This window comes from Vicugna pacos, chromosome 4, assembly GCF_048564905.1.
Source record: "Vicugna pacos chromosome 4, VicPac4, whole genome shotgun sequence".
Taxonomy (NCBI): Eukaryota; Metazoa; Chordata; class Mammalia; order Artiodactyla; family Camelidae; genus Vicugna; species Vicugna pacos.
The window spans coordinates 49,522,345-49,536,048 of NC_132990.1; the positions used below are offsets into that span (position 1 = coordinate 49,522,345).

Consider the following 13,704-nt stretch of genomic DNA (forward strand, 5'->3'; position numbering starts at 1 on the left):
CTAAAGCCCTGTTCCTTTTCCTGTTGCCAGTTCCATTAGACTTAAGTGAAATTGTGGCTCAGGAGAAATTATGCACTACATTATGTGATACTTTATTTCATCTACCTTTAGGAAAAAGAGCTGATACAGAAACATATCCATTGTTTATAATACTGTGTTTATGAACAAGATCCCAATAAAAAAGACTTAGGTATTTGGAACACCTAATGTTCATAAATTGGTATTAAAAATCAGCTTCAAATGGTTGGAATCTTTCTCCTTTATACACAGGGCCACTTCTGAAGACCTCTTTGGGAGTCTGCAGGCCTCATTGTACTGTGGTTGCCCAACTTCACCACTGAAAGTAGAAATTTAAGTTTTACCAAGTTATTTGCAAGAAAGGGATTTCATAAATATCCAAGTATAGTCCTTTTAATTTCAGAATTTAAAAAAATTGAACATTAATAATGAACCTTAGCCCAGTGAGAAGTAGTGATTTAGAAGGTCTAGTAGTCATGCTTTGCTTAAAAACCAAGGTTTTCTGTCTTCTAAGGGTGGTCTGATACTTAATACCATCAAAGGGAATTAGGTTAATAAGAAGTCCCCATAGAAGTGTGGGCCCACAGAAGAGTGTGAAATAGAGACTGCTATTTGGAGTAATACATCAGACTCGACTATCTCATATTCATTTTACTTTCCCACAGATTTCAATGTTAAGCTTGTATTGCATTTCAGAGATAGTAGTCACATAATTTCAGTAGGAATGATAAAAGTTGTTGGTATGCTTTAAGAAGGATCTGTTTGTGTTCTCAATAATGGGCCTGTTGTTTAGATGCTATTCTAACATTAAACAACAGCCGAACAGCCCAGTTTTCATTGCTGAATTTTCCTGTTCCATTTCACTACAGAAATGATGGGAAACCAGAGATGTTCCTATGTTTATTCAGTTTTTCATTTTTATTTCACTTAAGGAAGTCATTGGTCTAAAAGGTTTTAGAAAGGGGCTAGGCCTTAGAACACTCCAAAGAGCTATCCTGCCCACCTCAGTCTTAGTTATAGGCCAGCTTTAAGTGGATATGTACTTGCCATGTTTCAGATGGATTTTAACAGTATGGTTCAAATAGATGTTATGGGGCAGTCCCAGAGTTTACTGTTGGAATGTTTTGTATTTTCAAGATCTTACCACTTCGTCGAGTTCATCTGGTCCTAGAGTTTCTAATTCACCTTGTCATCACAGTGATTCTAATTCATCTTCTGAGAAACATATGTCACGGGCCTCTCAAAGAGAAGGTAGGTTGAAAGTTAGATTTTATAATCTTGCAACAAAAAATTCTACCAAATAGCTTTCTTTGGTTTGGTTTTAATCCATAAAAATAAAGAGATGAGGCTATTCCTTGCCCCTCAGTCATCATTTTCAAAAAGCTAATCAGAGTCTCTGGGGCTGAATATCTTGGGCTTAAATCTTTGTTGGAATTTTAATTTTGGCTTTATTTCCTAGATTTAGTTTGGTTTAGTCTGAGAGGGAATAGTTGGGAAATGCAGACTCCAATCAAGGTTATTATGAAAATTAAATGAGATTATGCATGTGACTGCTATGTAAATATACGGGGATGAGTTTATCAGGTGCTTGTGAAAGTCTCCTGGTTCCAGCCCAGAAGGCTTTTTGCTCTGAACTTCCTTATCTCAGCAATGCCTGGCAGCCTCAGAGGGGTTGTGGGATAAAGTACACTACAACCTGGACATTTTGCCAGTTTTCCCCCAGCCACTGTGGTAGAACTAGTTGCTTAAACTATTCCTTCTACCCACTAATTGAAATGCTTTCCACCTATGCAAATTTCACCCACCATCCCTCTCATTACTAATCCACATCTAAGCTCTTACAGCACTTCTTGTTTGTTCTACTCTTTGTGGACTGATGGCCAAATAGTTGTTTTGTTTTTTTTTATAATTTTGTGTCACCTACTGGAAATAAACACATCTCCTACCCAGATATTTAAAGCGAGGACTATACGTTACACTTTTAATTAATGTTTTCCCTGAGTGGCCTCACCTGGTAAATGCTCAATAAATGCATATTTGATTATTCTGCATGACTACTTGGGTTAGTAGAATCGTTTGAGAGCCCTTCCTAACCTAACCTATAGCCTATCCCCCATCCTGTCCTCTGGATGTTGAAGACTGTGATGTCTCACCTTAAGGTTAAATTTCCTCCTTTTGGAGATTTTTGCCTGAATGTGTAACATTTCTCCCTTGATGTGTAGCAGACACTTCCTGCAGATTTACCTGTTCTCCTCCTCCTACGTTGACTATAGGAAACAAGCCAAGGGTCTTAATAATCACTGAGAAAAATCTTCATCAGTTAATTAAACCACCCATGAGAAAAAGAAACTTAATTTAAGAATAGTTAACATGCTTACTTGTTGCAGTGGTAAACCCCAAACCAAAACTATACAGCAGTTTCATGCTGTAGAGAGTTGAGAATGGGAGAAAAGATGATGTATGGGTAGCTTAGGCAGAGAGAGGAAGCAAATTGGGGCTTGGAAAGAGAAGGTGGCGCTTATAAGTAAAGCTGCACTGAATGTTGGAAATCCTGGGTCTTCAGGTGTCAGATTATGTTAGCACCCTACTTTGCAGATATAATAGCTGTATAGAACAGAGGCTTTCAAATTCATTTCAGGATTCAAACTCTATTTTTGACATGAAATCTGCTGTGGATTCTTAGGGATGTAGCATAAGTAAAAGTGGAGTAACTGTTCAAGTGAAGTTAGGGAGGCCCTTGACCCTCCAGTCTTCCCCACCCCATTTCCACCCTGGCCCCATATGCTTCCTCCCCTTTCTCAGCTTTTGAGGAACCGCCAAGGAGCACAGCTCAAAAACCACTACTTACTTATTCAGAATGAGTTTCCTTTCTGCTTTTGTTTATAGATTTTCAAAATTAATTCTTAAAATAGGGTTTTTTCCCCTAAAATTGTTATTAAAGTTCAATCATATGTGAAATAGTTATTTGGGTATAATTTGGTTGTAACAGTGTAACTTATAACTTCACTGGTTTCTGTTAATGCTGTACTAATCTAAAGGGAATCTTTTAAAAGAAGATACATCTAAGCAAGAAGTAATTCACAAATGGTCTGACAGAGGGAGCTTATTATCTTGAAAGCAACTACTTCCACAGGCAGAGAAGTGTCAAAATATTTCTCTGGATAGTAAATGTCTAAGCTGCTTCCTCACAATGTCTATGAAAGTGGTTCGCCACATACTTGAGGGATATGACACACTCCCATTAGTAACAATGGTTCATGGTGGCAGTCACTTTCACTGGGGCGAGGTAGAAAGAAATGACTGACTACAGCAGAGTACCAGGAATATTTACCATTGGCAGTGTCTCCCACCACTTGTGTTCACATGTCTCTGTGTGAGTTGTGCTCTCTTAGCCTCCAAAATTATAGGTTGACTTATTGATAGTATTGTCCTTAGGGGTCATAAGTCCTGCTCCTTGCACACAAAATAGCAATCCTCATGGCTTCCAAGTATTTCCTTTTCTGGACTAGAGAGCGCCAGGTCCTCTGAGATGAGAATTGTTATCTTTTATTTTTCCAGATTCTTTTCATGTCACCTAACTTTGTTACTTAAATAAAGAGCTTTCTGAGATGTTAGGTCCAAATTGAAAGGAGTCCTCATTAGCTTTAATGCCTTTGCCTTAAAGGGTCATTGGTGATTCCTGCTGCAGGAACTTGGATTATTTAGTTCTATTCATACCTTTTCCCCCTACCCCAACCCCACAGACACACTCACACCCCATACATTGAGGGGCACCATGATTTTATGTGGTAGCATAAAGGACAGATGGAGGAAGACATGAGGGTGGCTGCCAGAAATCAAAGCTTTGATGAGCTGCCTTAGACCTTTGATAATACAGATTCTACATCCTAATTTTCTTGTCTGTCAGGAGTTTCACCACGAAATAGTCTTGAAGTCTTAACCCCTGAAGTTCCTGGTGAGAGAGACCGTGGAAACTGCATCACATCCTTACAGCTGCACCCAAAAGGCTGGGCCACTCTTCTTCGGTGCTCAAGCAACACTGATGATCAGGAGGTACGGGCAGCACCCTCACCAGGGCTGACTGAACAGATTCCCATTGCCATGTGCGCTCATGGTGTCTTCTTCCTTTGAAAGCCGTTCTTCCTCCTCTCTGCCCTGGGTGTGGCAAGCAGGGAATTACCTTAAAGCAGTCATCAGTTCACACTGTGCACAGCTTTTTAATTCTTGCCTCCTTTATCTCATAGTAAAAAATCCCTTATATAGAAAAGATAGGACTGAGATGTTTCAGCTAAGTTGGCTAACTGGGAGGTTTTGCTTAGCCAACTTATTATGATTTTATCTTGTTAAAAACCAGGGAAAGCTTTGGGAAAGGCAGGGACCGAAGTGATGAGGGGAAAAGGTCTTATAGGACCTTATAATTCTCATTACTCTGGAAAGCAGGAGTCTTCCAAGGATCTCACTAGCTCTAGAAGCCACAACGAATAGGACAGAAGAGCCTTTGAAGTGTGTAGGAGAGATATTCTAGTGGATGTCTTAACCCTAGAATTTTGCAGATATCAAGATTGTTGTTACTCTCGGAAAAGGGAATTATTACTACAAAAGTCACAGTGGCCTCAAGGAATAAAAGGCTTTAAAGCGTCATAGTACAGAATAACCTTGATATGAATGAAGATAAGATGGTATGGGGCCTACAAGTTTTGTTAGCTGGAAGAGGAGTAGCATTCATCTGAATGATTTCTTGTAACAATTCTGCACCTTTGGCATTCTGTTGAGCTTTTTTTTTTTTTTTAAGGATTATCTATAGCACTGTTTGGAGCTCTATAATAGGGTTTTTAATTTTTAAAAATTTAAGTATAGTTGCTGTACAATAGTATTATGTTACAGGTGTACAATAGAGTTATTCATAATTTTTAAAGGTTGTACTTTCATTTACAGTGCTCTATAACTTTGTCTCTCCCCTCTCCCCTAGTGGACTTGTGTGTATGAATTCCAAGAAGGAGCTCCTGTGCGGCCTGTCTCACCTCGCTGTTCTCTACGACTGACTCATTACATTGAAGAAGCCAATGTAGGCAGAGGTTATATCAAAGAACTTTGCTTCAGTCCTGATGGGCGAATGATTTCTTCCCCACATGGCTATGGGATTCGCTTGTTGGGATTTGACAAACAGTGCAGTGAACTTATTGACTGTTTGCCCAAAGAAGCCAGTCCCCTGCGGGTGATCCGTTCTCTGTACTCTCATAATGATGTGGTACTGACAACAAAATTCTCTCCAACACATTGTCAGATCGCCTCTGGGTGCCTTAGTGGACGGGTTTCTTTGTATCAGCCAAAGTTTTAGGCACAACTTACATCAAATAAGGAACTCTTCTGGTGTTTGACTTACATATTACTTCAATTTAGGTGAAGTATTTTCTTTTTAGAAGATCTTAAACGTTTGGGTCAAGATCCTGGTTCTTATGGGTCCACGAACACCACCTGTGACCTGTGTACTTTATCGTCCAGCATCACAGGGGCATCGCCAAGTTAGACTCCAGGCGGCATCATCTTTTGCAGCATTCCTCTCTGCTCCTGCTGATCTGTGCCACTGAACTCCAGTTCTGCTGGTTTTTTGCATGGTAGCTCTTGTCAAGTTTCTTTCTTTTAATTCTCTTTTCTGTTTTTTGATTTTGGTGTGAGTTTTGTGGACATTTGGCAGGAGTTTTGGTTGGGTTAGGAGAAACTCGTAACGCTAGTGTTGAATAAAATCCAGCAGTTTGATGTTGGCATACTGGTTGCTGAAAAGAAATTTCATCTTCACGTATCAGTATACTTGGTTTTGTAAAGTTGCTGTTATGTTCCTCTACAATGAGCACAGATACTGGCATTATTCTTATAACTGTTATAGTCTTGCAACAAAATGTCTTTTAAGTTTCCTGTTAAAATTATACATATTTTTTCACTGTGAGAGGGATTTTGTTGTGAAATTCTAGAAAAAATATTACCTCCTCTCTTTGTAATTTACTTGTATGAATTTAAAAATTCCTAGCATGTGTCCTTACTTGATATTTTGTTCCTGTCAACAGCATTAGAAAGGAAAAGAGGAGACGGAATGGGCTTTGGTCATTTCTATTGTATGGAAGAGGATTTATTTATTAGATTAGTACACTCTCTGGCCACAGAGTGATGAGAGCAGTATGGCTTACATTTTCTGTTTTCTCTGCCAGATTATTTGAAGCACACAGGATGATGGGTGGAGGGAGAATCAAGAGTAAAGAGGCTGTGTTTTTCTCATCTTTCTTCCTTCAGCTCAACTCTCATACCATTAATGACAGGAGAACTGCAGCTGTCTTCAGGCTGCTGTCATAACTGTGGTGGTCAGTGACTTGGATGTCAAGACTAAGCCCTTCTGTTGTGTTTTGTTATGGAACACAGCATGTAAAAAGCCTTATGCAGGGGCCAAGCACAAGGCTGACTGCTCTGAAGTCAGCAGCTTTCTTACTTTGAATGGTAGAGTCCTTTAGAAGGGATTTGCCAGAAGCTGAAGTAATTCGAGCCACAGGCTAGCTCTTTCCCTCTTAGATCACATTCTCTTCGGCCAGTGGTTCTCAAACATTAGGGTGCATTATAACTATTGAAGAGCTTGTGAAAAATACAGAAACTTGGCCCTCACCTTAGGAGATTCTGATTCAGCCAGGGAGAGGACAGGTTCCTGTATTTTTAACAAGAACCCCAAGTAATCTTTACTCAGGTGGTCCCTGGATCACAGCTTGGAACATACTACCTTAAACATCAGTAAATACTTCTGTACCCATCAGGTGCTTAACCCAATCCCAGAAGATGTTTTGATTATTTAAAAAAAAATAAGTAAATGAAAGTAATTTTACCAGTAGAAAGTAACAAAATGGACTCAATCTCATTATTTGATGAATAAGAGAAGTTAAGTGACTTGCCTAAAGTCATCCTGCAAAATTAGTGGCAGAGCCAGGACTTGAATTCAAGTCTCTTAATTCCTTGCTCAGGGCAATTTCTACTGTATTATGCTGGCTGTTAAAACAATGACTTATGAACACTTTTATTCTGTCTTTAAGTTGTATTATTGTGAATACCCTTAAACTGGCCAGTAGACTGAAAAGGAAAGTGTGGGAGTATCAAGATGCCATAAGAAGGAAAGTGAAATCTTATAGAAACATTTAGAACACCCAAATACATGAATAAAAATGACATTTCTTTGTAGGACCTATCAGACAGCCATTCACACATGTGTCTAGAGGTTACATCTCACTTGGAACAATGTTATCTCTAGGACAGGTTTTTTTAAAACTTAGATCATTTTATCATGGATATTTTAAAAAATTCAAAGTTTTTTAGTCATCAAAAAAAAAATTACCACGGTGAAAACACAAGTTTGCCATAAACTTTTAAAAATACATATTTAAAAGAAAATAAAGTTTTAGAGACAAAAACACCTAATGTTGACATTCAAAATAAGCTACTAAGTACAATGATTGTATTGATAATCAAAAGAAGGTTCCATATACTGCCTCTCTTTTGGAGAGAGCTCCGTGTCAGATGCTGGGCCCAAATGTTGCCCGACTCTAAATTTCAGTCCACGATTCTTTAACCACTGTAGAATACCTATCACGTGTCAAATAATGTACATACTTTACTACTAACCCTCACAAAAACTGTAAGATAGGTGGCATGAGCATCAATTGACTTTTGAAGAGATGGAGGGTCGGAAGATTTAAGTGATTTGTCTTAAATCGCAGAGCTGGCATTGCTTAGCAGCACTAGGATTCAAACCCAGGTCTGTTTAGTCCCAAGCCTGTGCTTACTACTCTACCATTTTGTAAAGGGTAGTGAACTAACCTGTTAATTTACTTGTTTAGCATCCTCTGCAAGTTCGAGCTGGCTTATCTTCTGTACCACGTAAAAGAACAATTACAAGATTGACAATTTCCATTAGGATACCATAAATTGCAGGGCATATATACAGTCCCTTCCTAACTAAAAAAACCTCCAGCAGGATAAGCAGCTCTAAGACAAAGAAAAATGGAGGATAAATAGCCTTGTATAAAAACAGAGCCACATAGATTAGAATTAAAAATTAACCACCAGTAAATTCAACAAAATCTTTGTCCTCTGTGAGGTATGCTCATAATTAAAAAGTCATCTGCTCAATACTGGGGATAAAGGAATTAAAGGGCATGAGGAATTCTATACTACTGGAGGAAATTACAGTTAAAATTTTACCGTCCCATTTCACTTTGAGTATAAAATCTAATCTTGTGCTTTTAGCTCTTTTATTTAGTCATTTTTATTCATGATAATTGGTAAATGTATAACCGATAATACAGTATAACTGTTGGTAAGTATAGTATAAATTGTACTTCTATTTTAAAGAGCTTTTGACGGAACGGTATATTTATGGCAAAGCTATGTTAATTGAGTTTAGGAACATCAAATACACAGTAGTTCCTTATTTTTAGTTGTGAAAATGAAGTAGCTAATGCAGAAGAGGCTTCTATTTTAATCTTTTGAAAATGTGTGTGGTCTTTTTCCTCAGAAGCCCAAAGAACGTGTATATTTTATTTCTCCGTGTTAACACCCCCAAGAAGAGGTTATACCAAATTTTAGGAAAACAAGCAAGGAAAAACTAAATCACATGTTCCCTGCTCCTATGCTCCTATGTCTTGAGCCAAGATCACATTATATCATTGTTAAAGCTTTGTTTTCTAAAAAGTGCAATATAGGAAAAACACTCTTAAGAATCTATTAGAAGCCTAGTGTTTCCCATATTAGAATATATGATATTGGCATCCATAAATATCTGTTAAGCTTGTATTTAACAGGAGAAATATTCTGATAACTTACTGATGACAATCATCCCCATTTAATGACCAGCAGTCACTGAAAGCTGTGAAAATTCAGTAACACCTTGTGTTGGTCATGAAGGAAAGCATATATATTAATTTTCAGATAATTAATGCATATATCTGAAGTGCCAAAAATTTAAACTCATAATTATTTTTGATGCAAGTCTTTCAGATATGTTAGTATACCTACCTGCCTTCTTAAACAGCATGTTCAGTACAATTCATTTTTCCATGATGAAAAGAAAACGTTATAGTCATGTGTTATTACAAATATCCAATGAGCTCTGATGTATGTAAAATACTTCATAAAATTTTAAGGGCTACATAACATATAGATAATATCAATTATTATAAAGTGATTCCCTCAGCCCTGAGGTATATATAATCATTGGCCTCAGAATCCTGGTGTGTGTGTGTGTGTCTGCTAAGCAATCTGTTTTGCTTACAGGGTGGTCTCCCTACCACACTATCAATATGCCTGCCTCTAACAGGCTCCCCACTTCCTTCTAATGTGCTGATTCATCTGTTATGAGCTGGGACATGAGAAAACCAAGCCTGCTTAGTGTCTGAAGAGCTCTGTGTGCACCATCTGGGACATGAGAAAACCAAGCCTGCTTAGTGTCTGAAGAGCTCTGTGTGCACCGTCTGTGAGACAGATGTTTTGGTTGCTTACCACCTTCCTGACAGGTTCACAATAACCGTCAGGATAACAGAACTTCCCAGTTAAAGCCCAGACTAGTGATTTTTTCAGTTGCCACTAAGTAAAATACTACAAACTAAGGATGCTGCTAGACTAAGGAACAGCAATGCACCAAAGGACACGGAAGCAACAACAAAGGCTCTGTGTTCGCACAGGGGTCTTTCATGGTTTTAAGAAAAAAAGAAGAGTGTGGGGGAAAAAACAATGAAAATAAATTCCAGACAGACTTGAGTATTTTTGATGCCATTAAATTTTGTCAATAACTATTAAAATATATGCTTAAATTATCACATATTGTACAAAGACATAGTTCAGTCTCAGCGCACAATAAGACTGTACTGAAATTTATACCCTAAAAACAATTCTGAAGAATTTCTCCCATTCAAATGGAAATGATTATCAAAAAGAGTCTCAAATTTGCATGTATGCTGCTTTCTTTAGTTGTAAATGAATTAGTGATAGAAAAATGGGTTTTTATCAAAAGCTCCAGGGAATACATCTCACATGCACACACCTCCTGTAGGTATGTGTATATAATGTCACTATAAGTGAAAATGTCACCCAAAGATAATAAAATAATTTTTAAAATTTAGATCTGGTCCCAAGTATTTAAAATAGATACAATTTTCAGCTTTTCTGTTTCTTCCTCATTTAGATTTCATGGTTTTTACATTAAAGGTTGAATATTTGAATTTTCTTCAAAATTTCACTGCATCTTTATTTCTAAACTGTGCTTTCTGATAAATTTTAGATTCTCCTTTTCAGGAAATCTGGAGTGTTCCACATACTAGACACCAAAACGTTTTCTCATTAGATTCTGAGGTGCTGTAAATTCTTATGCTAGACTGTAAGCTCCTTGAGGGCAGGGAGTGTCTTATTTATTCTTGTATTTCCAGGGCCCAGCAGGATCAATAAATTTTTATTGAATTAATCAAATAAATCTTCATGATATGTGGCCCTGAGTTCCCATGAAGCATCCCATGTGATGTGCAAATTATTCACTACTAGAGGAATCCATCATTTATTATAATGAACTGACTATATTCATCAGGATAAGATTTTTTTTTCTGACCATAGGTCAGAAAGCATTTCTCACTGATTTGGGAAACTGCAAGAAACAAACATTTGAATCCCTATTATAAATGCCTAGTCCAGTACTAGAGCTCAAGGGACAAAGATAAATAAGGTTTGGTATTTCTACAGCTGCAGTTGAGATACATTTAGATGCAGGGCTGGCTTCATGGGTGTGTGACCTATGTAGTCATATAAGGGCCTTGCTCTGAGAAAAGTCCTGTGCTTGGTTTAATGCTTTGCTGAAGCCATCTTAAAATTCTTAATTTTCTGAACAAGGGGCCCGCATTTTTATTCTGCACTCGGCTCACAAATGATGTAGCTGATCCGGCTTGGATATTATCATTTTGACATGGTGGAAACAATAATAAGCATTATAGTCATCTTTTACCTACTTCCTAGCAAAGATATTCACATCCACTGAAAACTAGCCATAAAGTGAATGATTTAGTAAAATAACTCCTAAAATCTAAAATAAAACTACTTCCCTCCCGCAAATTTTTTAATAGATCAAATGTTACTCATTTCAGAATTAGAAAAGCTTTCTAAACATGTGATTGACTTCACTTTTTCAACTGAGTTGTTTTGATTTTCAAATGGATGACAGAATTGTAGGTGAATTTATTTTATCTACATATACACCTACATACAACTTTAAGATTTTAATAAACCTTTTATTAATACATGCACTGAGTATTTTGGTATAAGTTTACCTCATAATGTGCTTTTAAAAAAATAAATGCTACTTTGAAACATCTGACACACTCTGAGTGTGGTTAACCTATTTAAAAGGTTGATGGCAAACTTGCATTTAGTAGTAGTTTGAAAATTTTTGTTTAAATCATCTTGGTGTTCATTTTTAGACCAGAATAAAGCATAACGCTGTGACAGAGGCAGTGGCCTGGTGATTCTTGTTAGTGATACTCTAAACTTTTTCGATCACGTAACTCTTATCAGAAAAAATTAGAGAATACATTCCAAGTTTTGATTATTTATAAATTACATACATATTATCATACTGATCTATCGTGTACATTATAAAACATAGAAAGAAGGAAAATTTAAAGGATAAGATTTTTAAAAAATCAAACTTCTACATTACCTCCTGTACTTTGAGGGATCACTGTGTCCTTCCACTGGTACATGTACACTTCATTTTGTGGAGGCTGCTGTTCGAAAACACAGAATCGGTATTTTTCACTGAAAACACTTTTTTTTTTCTTTTCTTAATGGAGGTACTGGGGATTGAACCCAGGACCTCATGCATGCTAAGCACGCACTCCACCACTGAGCTGTACTCTCCCCCTCTACACTGAAAACACATTTATTAAGATATGAAGCATTCACATCTGTTGACTAATGTTCTAGCCATTTGCAAGTTTATTCAATATGAATTATGTGTGTAGAGTTTTATAAATTATTTATTGAGTGAAAATTATTCATACCAATAGGAAGAAAAGTTGATAAATTTTTGTTTGTCAAGCTGTACACTGGGATTGGTTCTCATTAGATAAATTTAGAACATGCTATTTTTCACATTGTTCCCTAGAATGACATTTTCTTGTATTATTTAACAGTGTGATTAAGGGTTCATTTTGCCATACTATTTTAAATTTACTAGAAAAATGACTATGATACTTGGAATGCTAATTTTTTTGGTGAGACATCGAAGTGGAAAATAGGGTGAATTCCTTTCAATTCAGATTATTTTGTGAAATTAATCATATAGATAAACTAATTTAACAAACCATAGCACTAATTATCACTATTTCAGTTATTCCTGAAATATAACTGACATATTTTGGGCTATTAAAAAAATTTTTTTTTATTTAAAAGGAAATGATTTGCCATGCATTAATACTGATTAATTAATGACTTATATTAGTTTCCTATTACTAATGTAACAAATTACCTATCTTAATTGTTAAAACAACACAAATTTGTGTCCAATGAGTTTTCCTCCCAGGCCCTTCTCTCTAGCAGAAGACATGAAAAGTGGTGCGCAAGATCTAGCAGGCACTAGAATCACCCAGAGGGCTTGTTAAAACAGAGACTGCTGGGTTAACATCCGGAGCTGATTTCACAGGTCTAGGGTGGGAGCCCCCATTTTGCATTTCTAACCAGTTTTTAGTTGATGCTGCAGGTCTGGGGACCACAGTTTGAGAACTAGGGATATAGAAAAATGTAATGAGGGGTTAGATTTTTCATGGATGACAGCTCCACGGATCTCTGCGTAGATCAAAGAAGCCAGTTCAGAGAACATCTTAACCTTGGAGGTTGACAGGTGAACCACCATGCATCCCACCAGCTGCGCCATCCTTCTTTAGCCAGAGCCGAGGCTCCCGTTTTAACATGGCATTTAAGTTACTGAGCAGTAAATTACACTAAGATCATCTTATCTTCTCAGGAACAGACCGGGTGCTGTGTGGCTTATCTTCTAACTCTACAAGGGGAGCTGCTACAGAAACACTGGTGTGAGCGCCAAACAGCCTGCAACTCGTGGACAAATCCAGAATGGGAACAGAAGCGCCAACCAGGGCACAGGCCACTCAGAACAGCTTTTAATCCCTTTTGGGGTGGGAAATAGCTCTCTCCGTTGAAAGCCATTTAAATTATGGGTATATGAGACCACAGTGTTTACATTAACTTGCAAAAGCCCATCACTATAAAAGATTAATTTTTGTCTGGATAAAATGAAGGATCCAAATTTCATTGTGAAAGTATTACTTTGTAAAAGTTAAATACAGAATATAGAATCTGTTCTGAATACACTGTATTTATTCTTAAGCAGTTATTACCTGAAGAGGTTTTTGTGTGTGTACTTAATAAATGTATGAATAAGGATTTCCTGGCCTTTAATGAAAGTTGCAGAGTCCTGGCAGGAAAATCATGGTCCCTTCAGGGGGTGAGAAGACCACTCACTTTTGAGGCAGTCTCAAAAAACAAAACCCTTCAGTTGATTAGCCTCTGTTTTACCCACCAGCCCTGTCACAATCTGGGGGGTATTCTGGGCTTAAGGAGAGGGAGGTGGCTGCCACATCACTGGGCCATCAGGGCTAG

The 13,704-nt window shown here is 37.4% G+C and overlaps 1 protein-coding gene across 3 annotated transcripts in view; it reads left to right on the top strand.

The window, feature by feature from the left end:
• Positions 1-13,488, top strand: part of DCAF10 (DDB1 and CUL4 associated factor 10) — a 44,999-nt gene extending 31,511 nt beyond the window's left edge. Inside the window, exons 5-8 of one of the 3 annotated variants that reach the window (XM_072959762.1) lie at positions 1,156-1,269; positions 3,926-4,071; positions 4,988-5,083; positions 13,052-13,488. In XM_072959762.1, the coding sequence (XP_072815863.1) occupies positions 1,156-1,269; positions 3,926-4,071; positions 4,988-5,083; positions 13,052-13,231 (536 nt within the window). In that variant the 3' untranslated portion in view covers positions 13,232-13,488. Of the gene's footprint in view, positions 1-1,155; positions 1,270-3,925; positions 4,072-4,987; positions 9,805-13,051 lie in introns of those variants that run through there. The other 2 variants (XM_072959763.1, XM_072959761.1) reach the window with 2 other exon arrangements.
• Positions 13,489-13,704: the final 216 nt, after the last annotated feature.